General features: G+C 43.9%; 2 protein-coding genes across 3 annotated transcripts in view; both read left to right on the plus strand.

Moving 5' to 3' along the window:
- LOC128404131 (serine/threonine-protein phosphatase 2A activator-like) overlaps positions 1-13,018 on the plus strand; it is a 59,680-nt gene extending 46,662 nt beyond the window's left edge. Inside the window, exon 2 of one of the 2 annotated variants that reach the window (XM_053369491.1) lies at positions 11,906-13,018. In XM_053369491.1, the coding sequence (XP_053225466.1) occupies positions 12,002-12,970 (969 nt within the window). In that variant the 5' untranslated portion in view covers positions 11,906-12,001 and the 3' untranslated portion in view covers positions 12,971-13,018. The remainder of the gene's footprint in view (positions 1-11,905) is intronic. The other variant, XM_053369492.1, reaches the window with a different exon arrangement.
- ZDHHC8 (zinc finger DHHC-type palmitoyltransferase 8) overlaps positions 1-20,043 on the plus strand; it is a 286,530-nt gene that overhangs the window by 192,609 nt on the left and 73,878 nt on the right. The window lies entirely within an intron of this gene.

Genomic DNA, 20,043 nt, shown 5'->3' on the forward strand with positions numbered 1-20,043 from the left:
CTCTGCGAGTTGTAGCTGTGCTCTCTGAGTGTTTTTACCTGGCAGAAATGTGCCTTTGATGGTGCCCATCGCTTGCCTGGATGAAGGGTAGACATAGGAGTGGCAGGTGTGTAGGAACTAGAGTACCGTATTTTTCGCTCTATAAGACGCACCAGACCACAAGACGCACCTAGTTTTTGGAGGAAGAAAACAAGAAAAAAATATTCTGAATCTCAGAAGCCAGAACAGCAAGAGGGATCGCTGCACAGTGAAAGCAGCAATCTCTCTTGCTGTTCTGGCTTCTAGGATAGCTGCACAGTCTGCATTCGCTCCATAAGACGCACGCACATTTCCCCTTACTTTTTAGGAGGGAAAAAGTGAGTCTTATAGAGCAAAAAATACGGTATATTTATTGCTCTGCCTGCTTTTTACCCCTGGCCCCACCCAATTTGCCCCCCAGAAGATAGCCCAGAAACTAATGCAACTCTTGGAATTGAAAAGATTCCCCGCTCCTTGTGGACAACACCCTTTGTTTCCTTTGTATGAGAGGGGAGTGAAGACTTCTGGCTCCTATTCTATTTGCTTTTGGAGTCTCAGTGCGTAAGCGGAGACAAAACAGCTTGCACTTCTGCAAGACCCCCAGGGATTTACTTGTCCACCCCTCCCTCAAAGATGCACTCCAATTCCAGCTAGGAAACTGCAACTCCCTTTCTCTGGACCGAACTAGATGTTATGTGGGAGTTGAATGAGTCAAACTCTCCGTTTCTTCTTCCCTCTTGCTAAAGCAGCTACGGAGGTGGGATTTGGACCAAGGCTGTGGTGCAAGGAAAGGGGGGGTTTGCTGTGAACAAGGGTTGCGTTCAAGGGCTGATGTAGTTCGGCGGAGGCAAGGGGCAGGTGACAAGAGCAGCCCCCCCCAACTTGCCTCTCCTTTCCCCCATTGCTTGCCCTCCTTTCTCTCTGCCCCAGACAATGGTGGTGGCCAGGAGGAGCAAAAGATGCCACTTTGGTCCTGGCTGTTGTCCGAAGCACGATGCCAGAGGCTCTGGTATGCATGTAAGAAAGAAAGCTTTTTTCCAAGGCTTCCAACGATACAGGTGCAAATCCCCAAAGGTGCCACTTAAAGAGTTCAAGAACAACTTAAGGAGTCTGAGACTAGGTGATGGGGCAAAGAAGCCTCAACAAACCCACCTCTCCCACCAGCTTTTGTTAGGTACTGAGTTGAATAGGATCCAAAATGCAGCAGTCTGATTGGTCCTAGAACAACAAGATTCAGAATGCAGCAGTCTGATTGGTCCTAGAACAATAGGACCCAGAATACAGCGGTCTGATTGGTCCACAGGAGCCACCCAATACAGCTCCAGGTGGAAGTGAATCCGCAACCTGATTGGCCTACAGGAGAATCCTGGAATTAGCCAATCACGTGGGGCCCATTGTGTAAATAATGTATATAAAGCAGACATTCTGGGGGAACTTCCATTCCTCCTCACCACTGTGAGCTGAATAAAGAGCATGAAATCCACTCTCGACTCAGAGTATATTTCAGCTTTTAAGGATGAGACACGGCTTGCTCACAAGACTCTCTCTACAAGATTGGTTCGCTTGGAGTTGTGGGCTTCCCTGAAGAGTCTCTTCCCAATGGCAGTGGAGATTCACCTTGCAGAGCTACAATTCCCCGTGTTCTCTGCGAAGATGGAGCGATAGTTAAACTATTCTGAGAATGGTAGCTCCGTGAGAGGGGATAGAGTCCTCCCACTCGCTCTCAGCACCCTTAGCAAAGTACAGTTCTGAAAATTAATTGGGGGTAAGTGGTATCATGTGGGATGCGGGTGGCACTGTGGGTTAAACCACAGAGCCTAGGGCTTGCCGATCAGAAGGTCGGCAGTTCAAATCCCCGCGACGGGGTGAGCTCCCGTTGTTTGGTCCCTGCTCCTGCCAGCCTAGCTGTTCGAAAGCACGAAGTGCAAGTAGATAAATAGGTACTACTCTGGAGGGAAGGTAAACGGTGTTTCCATGCGCTGCTCTGGTTTGCCAGAAACGGCTTAGTCATGCTGACCACATGACCTGGAAGCTGTACGCTGGCACCCTCAGCTAATAAAGCGAGATGAGTGCCGCAACCCCAGAGTCGGTCACAACTGGACCTAATGGTCAGGGGTCCCTTTACCTTTAAGTGGTATCATAGTGCTTTAAATGAATGGTGTGGACATGTAAGAATTCTGCAGTTAGGTCTCCCATTGTCGTTTTCTCTTGCTAAAAGTAGTGCCACGGACCCCTGTTTTAGACCCGGTAGTTGGAGAGTGGTAGTTGGAGGGGTGTCCATCTAACCACACACTTCTCCACCTGATTAAAATCACACATCCCTTAGGGCTGCTTTTAAGCAGGGTGGGGGGAAACACATGTGTGCAATACGAGCTCCTGTATGTTTTCCCCTTCATGGTGAATGGGTAACTGCAAGTGGGTGGGAGATTTGCATCCTGTGGCACTACCTTTAGCAGAAGAAATAGTGGTTGATGATCTAATCTTGGCTTTCCTACGTAAAAGCTAGCGTTCCCACTCCCCTACCCCAAGATTCTCTCTGTTCAATATGCTATTTCTGCTGCTACACATATGTTGACTCACGCCATGAAGAGCTTTTGGAAATCTCATTCTGGCAGGTGTATTACCCATTCAGGAAACACCCACATCTGTTGGAGTCACACTGTTAACGTTGTTTTGTCAAATCCCTGACTCCAATCAAGTAATGATTTAGGCAAAAATCATAGTGGTGTCCATTCACACTAATCAGGCCACCAGATTTATAACATTACAAAATAACATTTGCCAGTGTTATTTTTCAAGAAAAAGAGGTGCAGGAACTCCCCTTGAATTCCTCCCTTGTTCTCTTATAATGGCAATGGCGAGTTCCAGCTGAAAAAAAAAAGCCCTGATCTTTACTGAAAGCTCAAGTTTTCAAACTTTTTGAGAGTACTCTTCTTTCTATACTTAAATATGCTAAGTGTTTCTGTGGAAATGGTGCTGAAGCATCTGCCATGGATTGGCCAATCTAGAATTTTCTAGATCTAGAATTTTCATGAAAATTCTGCCTGCAGAGGGAAGCCTAAGAATGTTGGTGACATTCCAACTATGCAAGTTAAAGTGAAAAGTCACTTTGTGCTTGTGTGGAAAAGCCTTCATGCAGGCTGTAGAGCTGTGAGGACAAGGCTGAGGACAGACAAACTTGGGCTTTTTCGGGAGGAAGGGGAGGAAATATGGAGGTTAGAGACAGGTGACAGGAGGAGGGACCCCACCCTTCCTGACAAAATTCTCCCACCACACCTTTCCTAGGCTCCTACTCAAAGCTTCTCCTGCCTGCTTCATCTCAGTGATCTATAAGCCACAAAAGCACAATGTTTAAAGGCAGAATAACCCTGGAAATCAGGTGTTGGGAACAAACAACTAAGGAACACCATATGCCCTTGCATCCTGTTCAGAAGAATACAAGTTTCAAATTAGAGTATATAATGTTTATAAGCACAGATAAGCCAATGGCTTGATTCAATATAAAGTAGCTCCATATATTCACAACCTCTCGTGGCAGTCTTATGAAACCTGTAACGTCCCCATTTTGCTAATCATACCAATCCCACATTTAGCCTCCATTCTTAGATCAGTGAACGCACCTCTTAAAAAAATAAATAAATCGAAAAATGCGGAAGGTGACAGCGGCTGAATTCTCCTCCAGATGAGAGCTGACAAGTTGGAAAATACACTGTCAGAATACATAGTGTCAAAACCATCACATGAGTGCTATGGAATTGGTCTTCTTATAAGGCAGCGGTTTCCCCATTCTGGTGCCTTCCTGATGTTTTAGACTACAACTCCCATCATCCTTGACCATTGGCCATGCTTCCTGGGGCTGATGGGAGCTGGAGTCCCAACAACAACATCTGGAAGATGCTGAGTTTATGAAGGAACAGCTGTGCATTAAAACCTTGTACAGGTTTATTTTGCATGTCCCATAAAAGAGGAGATAATAGGTAGGGGTATATTTTGCTGGAACAATTCCTTCTCCCAGTGTTCATTCCAAAATGTATTCAGAGCATTAAGAAATAACCTCTTATTTTAATGTATAGCTCCAGCTGGTTGGCAAGCTACGGCTTTTACTGGATGGACAACTTGACTGCAGTTACTTATGCACTGATAACCTCCCATATAGATAACTGTAGTGTGCTCCATGTGGGACTTCCCTTGAAGGCTGTCTAGATGCTGCAGCTGGTGCAGAATGCCGCTTCGTAGTCTGCTTCTAGGATGGCGGGGGTCATATGACACTGATCCTCCAGTCTCTGCACCAGCTGCCTGAGAACCTCCAGGTCTGGTTCAAAGTGTTAACATTAGTACACAAAGCCCTGAACAACCTGGGACAAAAGGACCCAAAGGAGCACCATCTCCAGTATTGCAGCAGCCAGTCATTAAGATCAGCCAGGCAGTGACACCTGACAAGGGATTTTCCATAGTGAACTCTAGATTATGTGACTCCCTACTGATTTCTGTTTAGTTGTCCTCTGCTCTGTCTACTTTAAGGTGACCTGTGAAAAAAAAATTTTATACCACCAGGAGTTGTGGGGTTCAATGATTCTTCTGCTGAACTTACTGCTGCTTTATTTTATTTTATTAGGGAGTTTTCAAAATGAGTTGATGGGTATTTTAAGTGTGTTGTTGTTGTTACTGTATTATACATTTGCAGTCTGCCCTGGCCTCCCTTTTGGAAGAAGGGTGGGTATACATTTATGCAAACAACTAAGAAACTAATTACTGCCTGCATTGATAGAGCATTTAGCAAAGTTGCCTCCATGCAGATTGCAGTTCTTGATATACTCAGTGATACGCAACATGTATGCTGGGATTTTTGTATTTTTGGGCATTTTGTCTTCTGACTCTTGTGCTTATTTATTGTATGATATTATTATCGTATAATTATTCTGCTTTTTCCAACTATATGGTAATCTCAAACCAGCACCAATTTTGCTATTACTGTTATTAATTCTGTTTTCGGGTGGATATGTTGATCCTCTGGGGGTTTTCCCAAGTGGAGGAGTCCTATGGTCTTGGTACTGGTTTGTTTGTTAATCTTGGGTTGATTTTTCCAGACCATCAGTTTTCCCCAGTGAGCATGGGCGAAACTGTAAGCATGGACAACTGTCTGGACTATTTTTTAGAGAGAAAGATTCTGATTATGGATTTCCAGAGAACCTACAAAAACAAGTGCTTTAAACAGATAAGCAAAAAGCCAGAGATCAAAGCTGGTTTGCACTCAACTACAGTGGAAAAAATGGATTAGGGTCTAATTAGAGGTCTAATTAGAGTCAATGACAGCTCAAAGCTCAGCTTTAAAATGCTTTGAAGTTTGCTTGGAGTGTCCATTGAAGAGGAGAAAAGGCTATGTGGACAAGACCTTTAAAAAGAAGTCATTGCTATGGACTTGGGCTGTGATGTTTACCTGATGAATCAATTAAAACATAGGAAGATGCCTTGCTTTCGCATATTCACTTAATATGTGTTCTACTTAATAGTGTTAATAAGGCACATTGTTAGTCCTAAAATAGCAATTCACAGAGCAATATACATAGTGTTGCCTTAGAATTGCTACCAAATGAAAACTTGTGATTTTACACTCGTACTTAGTCAAAAAGCTGAGGAGCTATTGAAAGCCAATGATTAAAAAAAAGACTGAGGTTGCACAACCTTAATGGGTTTTTCTGCATTCTGGTCCCCAGCTTACTTCCATTCTGGAAGAAGTCTTGAGAGCTATAGAAGCAGATTAGAAAATGAACAGAGAGCTCCCTCACTACAAGCATAGCAATAGAAAGGTGAGGCATGCAGTTGGCCAGAACTATCTTTCTTGAAAAAGGCTCTTTGCAGCACTCATAGAGCTAGCTTCTGCAACAACACACAGACAGTATTGGGCGGTGAATTTCACTCAAGTACCCAGATTCTTTGAGGCCACCTGTGTGACCCCAAACACATGCACAAAATTCTTTGGAGTGGAAGTTTCCTAATATTACAGAGTGTAATATTGCGAAAAAACAGTACAATCAAACAATCAATAAACAATAATGAAGTAAAACCAGGTGAGAGCATATGCACTGTTAAATAGCTATCAGGTGCAGTAACGCAAATTCAAACCCAAAACCTGGGCGAATAAGTAGGTCTTTAGCTGGTACTTAGAAAGACCTGTTGCTCCAGCCATATCTGAGGAGGGTGGGAGAGGGTTCGACAGTTGGGACGCCTGTGGAATGACTGCCTCTCATGTTGCTGCGCATTGAGTCTCTAACAAGTGTGACACCATTAAGCGAGCACCCTCAGGCAGGTGCATAAGGGAGAAGGCCTTGCATTAGGTATGGATTTCCTTCCAAAGTCTTGGGATTTTAATCACAGACGTAACCATAGATGGCTTAAGGCCCAAACTGTGTCATCTTGGAAGTGTTTGTGAATCATGCCGTCTGACTCCCTCATGCCCCATAATAGGATGATATGGAGGAGCCTAAGGTCAGTGCCAAATAAGGTGGAAAACATGCCCAGCAGACATAGAAATCTCACTGGAATTATCCTACGCATATGATCACTGTCCAAGTACACTGGGAGTTACATTCTGAAAAACCCATGTCGGAGTTCATTCAATCTCCCTCTCTGACGTTTAATATATTTATTTTGCATTGATGCTTTCAAAGCCGTTCGGTCTTTCTAGGCATTTAATGACTCAGAGGTCCAGCGTTTTCTAAAGAACGCTGGCTAACCAACCAATGGAAGACGGATTGCCTTAGGAGTAGATGGTTTATAGCAAAATTACTCACAACGCTCTCGAGAGATGCTATGGCAGTGGGAAATTAAAATGGCAGTTCTCAGCTGCCCAGTGCTAATGCAGAGTGTTGCTTCAGTTGTCTGTGGTTTCATTTTTATTTTCTATCTTGTTTACCTTTGTTTCTATTTTCTATTTTGTTTACTTTTAAATGCATTTGCTGCTTTTAACTGCTTTTAATTATCTTTAGTATACATCGCCCTGGGACAGTTGCTTAGAAGGCAGTCAATAAATTGATGATGATGATGATGATGATGCCAGAGTTCAACATTTTCATTCCCCTCTACAATTCCCAGAGTGGTTTAACAATCAGTGCCTTTTCCCAGGGAACTCTTGGAAGTGTAGTTCCGTGAGGGAATTAGTAGTCTCCTAACAACTCTCAGCACCCTTTTCGACTACACTTCCCAGGATTCCTTGGGGGAAGGCATGACTGTTGTAGTATGAAACTTCTTTAAATATACAGTGACTTGGTCTATTGCCCTCAGGTGTGGTGGACGATACCATCCCATCTTCAGTGTTGATGCAAAACTCAGTCGCTGATGCGTGGAATGGTGAAGCGAAGGCACCATCTTGTTTTTTAACCTCAGGCAGCAAAATGTCTCAGGCTGACCCTGTTTCAGTTATTTTTCCAGGGATTATATAACCATCCTTTAGCAGTAGCGGTCGTTGGAATATGCAATTTAGTGGCGATTACATTGTTTTACTACAGTTAAGCGATTCCTTTTAGTGTTCCCTTTCTTACAAAACTGTTTTGACAGCCTAAAAGTATACTTAGAGGGTTAAAGGAGATGATGTAACTTGCCATTAGCTTAATTGCATAGGCATTTTTCTTCAGAAATGTTTGTATTTTGAGGCAGGCCCACCAAGTATTTATAACATCAGCTGCTTCTTTACCGCAACATTAGGTCTGTTCTTGGTTGTTTTTTAAAAATGTGTTTGGCTTAGTCTGGGTGCAGCAAATGTTGCCAGTGGAAACTTGCATTGAAAATGGAAATTGATTGGAACGGAGGGGTGAGCACCGCATCTCAAAATGGATGGCCCCAGTCGTAGGACACTTAACTATTGGCTTCGCCTAAACTTAAATCCCCCTGGTCTAGTATCCCTAGTGCTGCAAGATTGTCACAAGAGCGCCTGGACTAAAATTGTCTATCAAAAACTTCACTCTTGTGGTTTATCACCACAAACAGCTACTCACTTTGGGTTTTAGTAAAGCAAACAGTCTAATTTGTCAGCGCCTAAATGATATCGAGCGTCAGAACAACTTGGTCACAATTAGGAAATTTTGCCCATGGTATTTTCCACCTTCCCATTTCAACTCTCTGGCACCCTCTCTGCATCACCTATCAATTCTAAAATATAGACGTGCTTTTACTCTCTCAAGATTGAATGTATTGCCCTTGGCTGTTCTTGAGGGAAGATTCCAACAGATTCCACACAAAAAACGCTTGTCCCTGTGGAGCTGGCAGCACCAAATCAGTGGCGCATGCCCTGCTGGCTTGCGCTCTTTATAAAGATTTGAGGAATGAGGTTATCACCCCTCTTTTATTGTCCATTCTGGGTCGCCCAGCCACTGCCACAGTGTCCTTTCTCTTGGCAGATCAAGATGAGCAGGTGACAGCAAAGGTTGCAAGGTTTTTAGCTGTGGCAATCAGAATAAGGTCCACTATTTGACTGCTGATTCAGGACCCTAAACTGTGTTTTATATAATCAACTTTTCATTTCTAGTCTTTGTATATCATATTGTTGTTTTATTGCTATGGCCGATGGGTGACGCAAGTAAAGATTCATTCATTCATAAATGGCCCAGCTTTTAGTAACTTTGAATGCAATTCCCTTTTTTACAGATGAGAAAGGTGAGGGGTGGTATCATGACACATCCAAGAAATGGCTCTTATTACAAACTTTAAACCGTTAGGAAAAGGAAACAACCAGACAGTCCTAAAAATGTCTGAATGCTTCAGAATGATGCTAGATCTATAGAGAGTGACAAAAAGCACCCAGACAGAAGGTTCAGCATTTGAAATGAACGGGCTCTGCAGCTCAAATAATTTGAACTGGAGCTAATGGAAAGTTGGACAGAGTTTTTGGAAAGTAAGCTTTGTGTTTTGGAGATTTATAATGATAGTGTTTGAGCAACTGCCTCTTTGGTTTTAGATCTTACCATAGCCCAGAATTACTCAGTAGAGAAAGTGAAACGTTAACTTTTAGAAACGCAGGAGGAGGACAGGGTTTTTTTTCACCCAGAACTTGCTGGAACTCAGTTCCGGCACCTCTCAGGTTGGCACCATTGCCATTATAAAAGAGAACAAGGGAGACGTTCATGGTGAGTTCTAGCACTTCTTCTTCTAGAAAAATAGCACTGAAGGAGGATGTCAGGTGGTGGTGTGGTTGCTTGAGAGCAAACAGGCAAGACTCAGACCTGTCTTTTCCAGGCTTTATTCTTAGTGCAAACTATTTACAGTGAAGAGCATTGCAAGTTCATGTCTGGCTCAGTCGCTAGCGGAATCTGGGAGAGGTTGGTCCTTGTACCTCCCGCAGCATAACAGTCGCGTGACCCCCAACCTTCTCCTCCCCTCCCTGCGCCGAAACCTACTGCGCAGAATGGGTGCTGGCAAAGGGGTACTTCCCCTCTCTCCGGTTTGCTCAGGGTCGGTGTTGAGTCTCTCCCTAGCATCCCCTGGTCCCACCACCTCCTCTCCACTGGAGGTGGGGCTTTCCTCCTCGCCAGAGGAGGAACTGCTTTGCAAGATTTTCGGAGGTTCCCTCTAACACAACTGCCCTTCCACCTCGCGCCTCTGAGCTGATGGCAGTTCCCTGACAGAGGAGATTGAAAATTTTAATGTGGGTGACCAACCAGCTTTTGTATGGGATTCAAGAGGAGGTGGGTGAGGGAGACATGAAGGGATTTATCTCGAAATGGCTGTCCTCCCTTTTCCCGGGCATAATCAACACCTGCTTTTCCCGCTATCCAAAAAAGAAAGCTGTCAAAGACTCCCAAGTCCAATGACACACCTGTTAAGAGCATACAAAATTTGGCACAAGCGATGTACCCCTCTCCTTTAAAGCTACAGGAAGCAGGGTGGGCATTTCTTTTTTCATGTAATAGTTCTACCTGGAAGCAAAACCCTCATGATTGCTAACGTCAACAAGGCTTCCGCTGTACTGTCAGCATTACAGTCAGATCTGTTCGCAGAGCTGGAAAAATAAAAGAGGGGAGGGTGCTTAAGATGATTGGGAGATTGTACTGTGGTACTTTGGTTTTAGAACAGCTTAGTTTATGAACAACTTGGAAACAGAATGCTGCAAACCCGGAAGTAGGTGTGAGCTTTGCTTTGGAAGCTGAACATGTTCCACTTCCTGTTGAGTGTGTTCCGTTTGTGAATTGAGTCCCCCGCTGCTAATCAGAGGAAGCTTCCTGTTGAGTCTGTCGGCTGTTGAGTCCTGAGCACTCACACAACACAGATGTGATATTTGGAGCTTTTGTTTTTGCTAAAAAAAAAATTGCATTTTTATTTGTGTGGCTTTTTTGTTTTTCCCCACTGTGACTTTTATGGGACTGATTGTGACTGTGGCTTGTGACTTCATTTCTGTGACTTGTTTTTGTGACTGTGTGGAACCCAGTTCAGCTACTGATTGATTGACTGTGTGACTGCAGAAATGGATAAAAGCCCCCCTTCCAAACAATGACTATCATCAGTGCACCTAAGAAAAAAAGTAATTTAAATTTTTATCATCTACACTACTGTCTTTTTTATTTTATAGTACAGTACATTGATTATTGCTTTCATTTTATGGATCAATGGTTTCGTTAGATAGTAAAATTCATGTTAAATTGCTGTTTTAAGGGTTGTTTTTAAAAGTATGGAACTGATTAATACATTTTGCATTACTTTCTATGGGAAAGCACTTCTTGGTTTTAGAACGCTTTGGTTTTGGAACAACTTCCAGAATGGAGTAAGTTTGGGAACCAAGGTACCCTTGTAAAAGGAAAACATCTCCCCGGAAGCTGTCTTCCACACTTGCAGTGGGATGGAAGCAGATTACCCATTTTTTCCTTTCATGTCACTGGAGTTAAAAAAACACACAAAGCTGTGGGAAATAAGATAAGCAAATCATGTTTGTTCATCTGATTTAATAGGTGGTACGTTTGCTATTTATGCTTTGAATTGAGCTTTTAGGACCTTGAAAATATATTCACGGTATATTATTTTGAATCAGCAGGTGATAGGACTAAAATGAGCCAGTACACCTTACCATTGCAATTTTTGCACTAGATGTAAACTGGTGTGTGGGGCTGGCTGGTATTGATCTGGCTTTAGTATTTTAGCAAGCCTCAAATATGAGGCATTAAGTTTTGCTTTTGCTACATTCCTGGGCAGACACGGCCTGGGATGAGACTACTTATTAATAAAGGGAACTCCAAGGAAGCTGTACTGCAGAATTTTTCTTCTGCTCAGATGGCCCTGTTGGCTGCTGGTGAGGAAGCAAGACAGTACTTTCATTTTTGGGGATAGCTGTTAATAACTGGAAGTTTAGGGACCAGGAATTGCAGAACAAACACTGTAGTCATGAGCGACGAGATAAAAATAGTGACAATGAATGTGAAATTATTAGGAATGCAGTCAAGAGGGCCAGAAGTAGGAATTATTCGAAAGAAATGATACTCACAGTAATAATGTTGCGGGAGGGGGATTAATTAATTAATTGCCTTCCACACACCCGGTCTTACGGTGATTGTGTCATCAGACACATCTTACAGTAACTCTGTGAAGTATAAGGGGTATGGCAAATAATTTATTTAACGAGGGACTAATAAAGCCAGGGGAGTTGCATTTCTTTTACATTCTGATTTGGGCTCAGTTCCTTGACATAGCTGGACTTAAACAAGGAACCTAGAGGTATCTTAGACCAAAAAATAAAAAAAACAAATTGTGGCCTTTCATTTGGTGTAGGCTCCTGATCTGAGACAACTTACATGCATCAATTATTTAAAAATATTTTTTAAAAATAAAGTTACTTGTTTTCTCTTGAGGGAAATTCCTTAGAATATGAGAAGTATGCTGGTGACTTCACTGTTGGTTTAACCTGCAGGTCCTTAATAAAGTTTGCTCCTTCATAAAGTTGTTTTAAGAAGTACAAGATAAAAGGCGGTGGGAGGTGAAAGACAGCGACGGCAGCTCTAAGAAGATGGCAGAAAGCAAGTGGTATCTAGAATCCGCCAAGGAGGCACCATGGCCTGCTCCCCGCCCAAGTTTCACGATCCCCAAGAAGGAAATCAATATGGTTCCTGACATGGCGAAGTGGAAACGCTCACAGGCTTATGCAGATTACATGGGCTTCATTCTCAAGCTGAATGAAAGCATCAAGGGTAAGAAGCTGAGCTGCAGTTACAAAGTCTCTGAGCCCATTGAGAAGCTGGTTGATCTCCTAGACACGCTTGACAGGTGGATTGACGAAACCCCACCGGTGGAGCAGCCATCCCGCTTTGGGAACAAGGCCTTCCGGACATGGTACACCAAACTAGACCAGGGGGCTGAGAACCTGGTGGCCACCGTGGTCCCGAGGGAGCTGTCAGACGCTGTCTCCGAGGTGGCAGTGTACCTGAAGGAGTCTGTGGGCAACCCTACTCGTATCGACTACGGGACAGGTCACGAAGCAGCGTTTGTCGCCTTCCTCTGCTGCCTTTGCAAAATTGGAGTTCTCAGAGTGGATGACCAGCTCGCCATTGTCTTCAAAGTGTTCAGCAGGTATTTGGAAGTCATGCGGAAGCTGCAGAAGACCTACAGAATGGAACCGGCCGGCAGCCGAGGAGTCTGGGGCTTGGATGACTTCCAGTTCCTGCCCTTCATATGGGGCAGCTCACAACTGATAGATCACCCAAACCTGGAGCCTCAACATTTCCTGGACGAGAAGGTGGTTAATGAAAACCACAAGGAATTCATGTTTCTCGAGTGCATCCTGTTCGTTACAGAAATGAAGACAGGCCCATTTGCTGAGCACTCCAACCAGCTGTGGAACATTAGCGCTGTCCCTACATGGGCGAAGGTCAACCAAGGCCTTGTTCGCATGTACAAAGCCGAATGCCTGGAGAAGTTCCCTGTGATCCAGCACTTCAAGTTTGGCAGCCTCCTCTCCATCCAGCCTGTTGCATCTTAGGGAGGTTTTGTAAGATATTCTTTCCCCCATTTCTTTCTCTTTTTTTTTTTTAAAAGAGGGGGTCAGAAAGCACTGGAAGGGCCAGAGCTCTCCCCATTCAGCCCCACCCTCAAGCTATGCAGCCGATTCATTTCCGTAGATTATATTTTTGCAACTTTTTGGGGGGTGGGGAACAAAAAACCAGGAACATCCTCCCCCCGGTATTTTGAAGAAGGGTTCCCTTGGCCAGCTTGCAGATTGGAAGAGTATACCTCCCTGTTATTGTATACACACCATCCTTTGAGAGGGCCTACTTTTGGCCCTCACGAATGCACCAACCATGAGTGGTGTAACAGCTGCCACCTCTGTCACCTTCTGCTAAAAATCTGGGCCCTTCGTCTTAGCTCAAGTCCCCCCATGGACTACCCTTCTGTTCCTTGGGCATGGTTTCTGTCACCTCTGCTGTCTGTTGCAAACACCCCCTTCCCCACCCCACCCCACAAGCGCATGTAACTCCCTTTGCCCTAGAACCGCCACCTGACAAGGCTTTCTGCACATGGCATTCTTTCCTCTGGTTTCCTCTAGCTTTGTCAGGAAAATAAAAAAACTGCAAAGATACATCCCCCCAGTTGTTGTTATGGACTAGCGGAAATTTGCAAGACAAATTCAAATGCCACCCCATACAGTGCAGAAATTGTTGTGAGCCATAACCCTTTGACCTTGCAGCTGCATATTCTGGGGATGCTTTCATTTCCTCAGTGAAAAACCACCAGGACAGCATCCAGACGTCTCCCACCTAGAGGGTACAACCTTTCTACCATCCTCAGAGTCCCTGCAGTACCCCCGTCTCCCCAACCTTGCAGACTAAAATTGGGTGAGGGTCATTTTGCAGTCCAGCCAGCTTCTCTGGGGATGTGGAGCCAGCTGACATAAGACTTCAGTTGTGTGCAGCTCCTTAATGGAACAACACCTTTCTCCAGCAATCTTGGCAGCAGAGAAGACCACTGTCTTCTTAGCAGGCTTGCTTTGGAGCTATCTAAGGTAGTCCGCCGCCGCCCCCCCCCCCCGCTGATTTGAAGGAGGGTGGTATCAAACTTGAAAGTAATGTGGGGAGGAATGGGTAAAGATAACACTGGCTGATATGTGATGTTACTTTCATGTTTTCTTTGCTTGCGTTTGTTTTATGCATTTTTTTTGCCATGCCTTTCCAAAATTATCAAGGCTGTTGACATAAAGAAAGAAATGCCTCATCTAAGATGGGTGCTATATGTGACATGTGGCTTTGACTATGTGCATGTGAATATACACAGATTCGATTGATTAAAAGCAATGTGATTAAACAGTGCAGTCCTGTGCTTATTTGCTCAGAAGCTGTGTTCAATGGGACCTTCTGCATAGTCAATGTTTCAAGGATTGTAGCTCAAATTTGATGATAGCCCTAAAAATAATGTGTGGTTAGGGTCCATCTTCTTTCCTTGAATGTTACTCTGATGACATTTGGGTGGTGTAGTCCAGGGATGCCCAATAGGTCAATCGCGATGTACCAGACGATCGCAGGGTGTCCCTGGTCAATCATGGTTGACCGTGGGACCCTCCCCCCACCCAAAAAAGCTCAACAACTCTGGCTCATCCTCCCCCCGCCCAAAAAAAGCCCATCAACTTTGTTTCATCCTCTCCATCCCCCCTCCCACCCAAAGCTCAACAACTCTGGTCAATCCAAAGCAATCCAAAGGGTAGATCACTGCCAGTTTTTTTATAGTGGGAGTAGATCGCAGTCTCTTGGAAGTTGGACGTGCCTGATCTAGTCCATCAACATTCTAGGTGGTCCTTATATTCTTGTTTGCTCTGCTTCTTCAATTTGATGGAAAACAGCAAATCCTTAATAGAAACTTCGTGATTTTGAAAGGCGTACTGCATTGTGATGTGTGCAGCACAGTCCCATTCCTGTTTACTCAGGAGTATTGAGCTCAGTGGAGCTTGTAGAACACATCTTTTGGCTCATGACGCAAAGAGAGAGAAGAAGCAAAGTTGATACTGGAAGATGGATTTTATAAAATGGAAAAACCAGACTCCTCCAAATGTTGTGATGATGTTCTCAAAAACTTTTTTAAAAAAATGTTCAAAATTGCATTTAGTAGGAAAAGCGTGTACAAAAAAATGTGTACGGTAGAGAAATTAACATACTAAAATGCATTATATTAAGGGACCTGGCTTGCAAAAACTCTGTGTAATAGGCAAAATTGCGTACATTAAGAGAAACGCACACAAAAAGTTGTACAAAGTTTTGTGCTGGTATTTTTTTTTTAATTACAAACTCTGCAGAAGTAGGGAAAACTGAACTTAAAATTGGGGAGAAAATTTATTTAATTATTCCCCTAGATGTATATACTGCTTGTATAGCCTCAAAGTGGTTTACAAAAAGAATAAAACAAGTAAAAAAGAATCTCTTAAAAAGAATGATTTTAAACATTAAAAAATTAAAATCAACAAGAAGCTAGAAAGCAGATAAAAACACATCAACATTCTACGTGTCTGGTGTCTTTTTTAGAAGGCCCAAAACGAGTATATACAGCAAAGTCGCCCGCCTGAGATCAGTAGGCAGGAAGTGTGGGTGCTTCTACATTAAAAGATCAATTTCTTACAGACGTGGAATACATATTACCATATTTTTCACCCCATAAGACACACTTTTTCCTCCTAAAAAGTAAGGGGAAATGTCTGTGCATCTTATGAAGTGAATGCTGCTCAGAGGAGGGACGGACAGGAGCCATGGCTCACCTTCCATGGCTTACACAGGTGTAAAGCAAGCACAGCGGGAGCAGTGCAATCCCTCGGCCCCCACGCTCGGCTGCCCCATTGGGATGGGTGGGTGGGCGCGCACCACCCCCTTGGGATGACGCTCGCGTGGGCAATGTCCCACGTCCCCACAGGCGATATGCCACCACGCAAGACCCTCCCTCCGTCACTGGTCTTGCCAGGGCAGTAGTGCCTTCCTTTGCAGAAGTGTGAAATTGGAAGGGTGGCTGTGGTTTGATCCTTGCGTTGTGTACAAAGGTATGAATTATGTAGGTTTGACTTAAAATGGGAATTGAATCAGATTTCTCCTTCATTCCTCCCTCATATGAAAGCCCCCAGAGCTCTCTGCAATGAACAAGAAAGGAAGAAAGTCCCACTTATTTTGGCTTTATTAAAATAATTGTGTTGGGCTAAACCATACAGTCCTTGGATCTAAGGGACTCAATGTGGGAAACTCATATATTTCCATTGCCTGCCCCTCTTACTAGAGAGCCAGTGTGGTGTAGTGGTTAAGAGCGGTAGTCTCGTAATCTGGTGAACTGGGTTCGCGTCTCCGCTCCTCCACATGCAGCTGCTGGGTGACCTTGGGCCAGTCACACTTCTTTGAAGTCTCTCAGCCCCACTCACCTCACAGAGTGTTTGTTGTGGGGGAGGAAGGGAAAGGAGAATGTTAGCCGCTTTGAGACTCCTTCGGGTAGTGATAAAGCGGGGTATCAAATCCAAACTCTACTAGGGGATAAAGTCTCTCTTCATTTGTTCATGACAGTGATGATGGTTCTTAATGCCACTGTTGACTGCTGTTCACTTTCGTGGTTGAAATATTATTCTGATATACCGGTAGTTTATTAAATAGTTTAGTACAACATTTGATTCAGAATAATTTTTTTTCTTGTACTCCTCTAAAAACTAGGTGCGTCTTATGGTCAGGTGCATCTTATGGAGCGAAAAATACAGTATGTGGCACATGTAACAGTGCCAGGTCCACATAAGTCGAGTGAGGCATCCCTTGCTTAGATCATATAATTGTACAGTTGGAAGAGACCACGAGGGTCATCTAGTCCAATCCCCAATGTGGGGCTCGAACCCACAACCCTAAGATTTAGAGTCTCATGATCTAAATATGTAAGTTGGGCCATTCTTGGCCTAACCTGCTGCTGCATTCAGTACACCCTGCTGTGTCTTCTATTGGGGATGAGAATACCTATTAGGCAGGTTCTCCAAGGCACAGAGTCAACCTCCCGTTCTCCGATGAAAGAGGGTGTTTGTATTCAATGCCCATTGTGCATTTCCTCACACCATTTCAACACTTGCCTTCTGCCAGGCTCCGCTTTCTCAGCTGAGGAAGATATTTATAAAGTATGTTTCCAACGGCGGCGCTTAGCTGCAAATTAGCTTACATTATTTGTGTGGCGGAGCACGGAATGTCTTGGCTGGCAGAGGAACGCTCAATTAAGAGGCTAGCATAAATAGTCTTCTGCTCCCGAGGATCTCAGTGTGATCTATGGCGCCATGAGTTGGCTCTCCGAGAGCAGCAGCTGTTGCGAGAGCTTTCCAAGTCCTAGTAGCTTGGGTGAAGAATGAAGTCAATCTTCAAAGAAGTTCCTTTTTTGTCTGGGAGGAAGGGTGAGAAATTAGGAGGTATGATTGCTGTCCCTCGAGATCCCTTTGTCAAGCGGTTTTCTGAAATCCTCTCGTGTTTCAACCATTTGGCATCATCCCCAATGTTCTGAAGAGCTGGTTTCCAAACTGGCAGCATGTTCAGTAATCTGTGTGCAAGCAGTTACGTCACAGAGTTTGCATCTTAGGAGCAAATGCTGAATTGGGAAGCTGTTGTGTATTCTCAAGAGCCTGAGCTTTCATTTAAAGCAGAGAGAGAAACTCATGGTCCTCTAGATGCTTTTGGATTACAACTCCCATCAGCCCCAGCTAACAGTGGCTTATGATCAAGGGTGATGGGAATCAAAGTCCAGAAGAAACTGAAGGACCACAGGTTTCTTCCTTTTTATAAATATATGCTTTATTGGTTTTTAAAACTGTGTAACATAAGGAATCAACAGAAAAGGAAAAGAAAAAAGAACTGCTGGAAGAAAAAGACAATAGGCTAAAACTCAAAAAAATTGAAGAAATCCGAAATCACCTGACAGACTGAATGCAAAATTTCCAATTGAATGAGACCTTCCAAAAAGATTTTAAAAATCGTTTTTTCTACAGAACCTTCGAGACTTGAAAAAGATTTGATTCAAATTAAATATAAACCACTCTCTAAAATGTATAGGCTACTCCTTGACTGGGAGGTCAAGGAGGAAGAAGTCAAATCCATAATGGTGCAGTGGGCCAGGGACTTTGGCTGCAACATCCAGATGGAATCATGGGAGAGGCTTTGGAGGGATGATATAAAATTCACGAAAGGACCACATCTCTGATTTAAAACAAAGACTAACTGCTGCTTAGCCCTTGGCAGTCACACCTGCTTTTCTCCTCCATTGGCAGCAATCCATGAATCCTTGGCTCGCTGCAGTGTCCCAGCCTAGGATTACAGCTTTTTCCTCCTGAATGAACCGTGCTTGTGAAACCATGGTTTGCTGATCATGGTTTGCTAGGGTGAAACACACTGTGATTCTGGTTCAGGCATAACAACAAGCCAAGGACTATGGGTTTGTTGCTTCTGCTCACAACATGGGTGGAGCAAAGTGGGAGCCACTGGACAACAGGCACTTGCACACTGTTTGACCCCAGAAGGGCCATTAACAAAATTTATCACTCTGTGCAAACTGGGCCTTTGGCTATACATATGTACAATACACACTCACATGCGCGCGCGCACACACACACACACTAGCAGACTTTTACCTGGCATTGTCCAGGAATTAAATAAAAAAAAATCAGTGTAGCTTTGAAAAGATCAGTCTACCATCTTTGTTCAAAATGGTGTCCACTTGTACCCAAACATAGATAAAAACCTGCTCCTTGATCTCAGGAATCACCATGCAAGATTTGGTTATGATATCTTTATTACAGTGGAACCTCGGTTTGCGAACGTGATCCATGTGGGAGGCACATTTGCAACCTGCAGTGCCGCGTCTGCGCACGCGTGGGTTGCGATTCGGCGCTTCTGCGCAAAGCACAATTTAGTAGTTCTGCGCATGCGCGAGCGCCGAAACCCGGAACTAACCCGTTCCGGTACTTCCGGGTTCAGCGCAGTGCACAACCCGAAAACACGTAACCTGAAGCGTCTGTAACCCGAGGTACCACTGTATTATTAATATTAACCTGCTCAGCTCAGTTGGTTAGAGTGTGGTGTTGATAATGCCAAGGTTGCAGGTTCAATCCCCATATGGGGCAGCTGCATATCCTTGCATTGCAGAGGGTTGTTCTTTTGGGTTTCTCCATTGACTTCTTTTATTTATTGTTATATGATTAATATTCTAGTACCTGTGCTGATTCTTGTTTGGCCAGGTATGCTGGCTGTGTATTTTGGTGTTTTATTAAATTACGGATTTAAAGTATTTTGTTAGCCAAACTGGGGGCCTTTAGGGCAAAAAGGAGAATAAAAATATTATAAATAAAAACACACACATGCACACACAAACGTACACGTTAACTAACGCATTTTTGTATTACTCTTCCTTATCCTTAGCAGCTATAAATGCTCTACAATAATAAAAACGCGCATTGTGCAGAAAAACAAAACATAGCACCAGCAATAACTGGAGGTGGAGAAGCGAAACATTACAGCGAGGAAAAGATGTGATAAAAGCAGCTTGCATGGAATCAGTTCACAGATATAAAAGATCAGTAAATTTCCCTCCTGAATATTGTTGCTTTAAAGTCTTTTTCTAAAAACTATACAGTAATTCTTGAGCTGTACTTAGGCTGGATCTGTACAGTAGCACCTAAAGTCAAAACTGTGTACAGTCATACCTCGGGTTGAAGTAACTTCAAGTTAAGTATTTTCGGGTTGCACTCTGCGGCGACCTGAAAGTAACGTAGTGCATTACTTCCGGATTTCGCCGCTCGCTCATGCACAGATGCTCAAAATGACGTCACGCACATGCACGGAAGTGGCGAAATGCAACCCGCGCACGCGCAGACACACAGTCACGTCTTACGTTTACTTCAGGATGCGAATGGGGCTCCGAAACGGATCCCGTTCGTATCCAGAGGTACCACTGTATAGGCAAAACACACTGGGTACAACGGTGGATGGGGTTGCCCCCTTTCCGCCCCCTTTTCAATTTGTTTTAATTTTTTTGCCAAGCATGTAAAGCTGAATGCGCACAAGTTAAATGTGTGTAAGT

Source organism: Podarcis raffonei, chromosome 16 (assembly GCF_027172205.1).
Source record: "Podarcis raffonei isolate rPodRaf1 chromosome 16, rPodRaf1.pri, whole genome shotgun sequence".
Classification (NCBI taxonomy): Eukaryota; Metazoa; Chordata; class Lepidosauria; order Squamata; family Lacertidae; genus Podarcis; species Podarcis raffonei.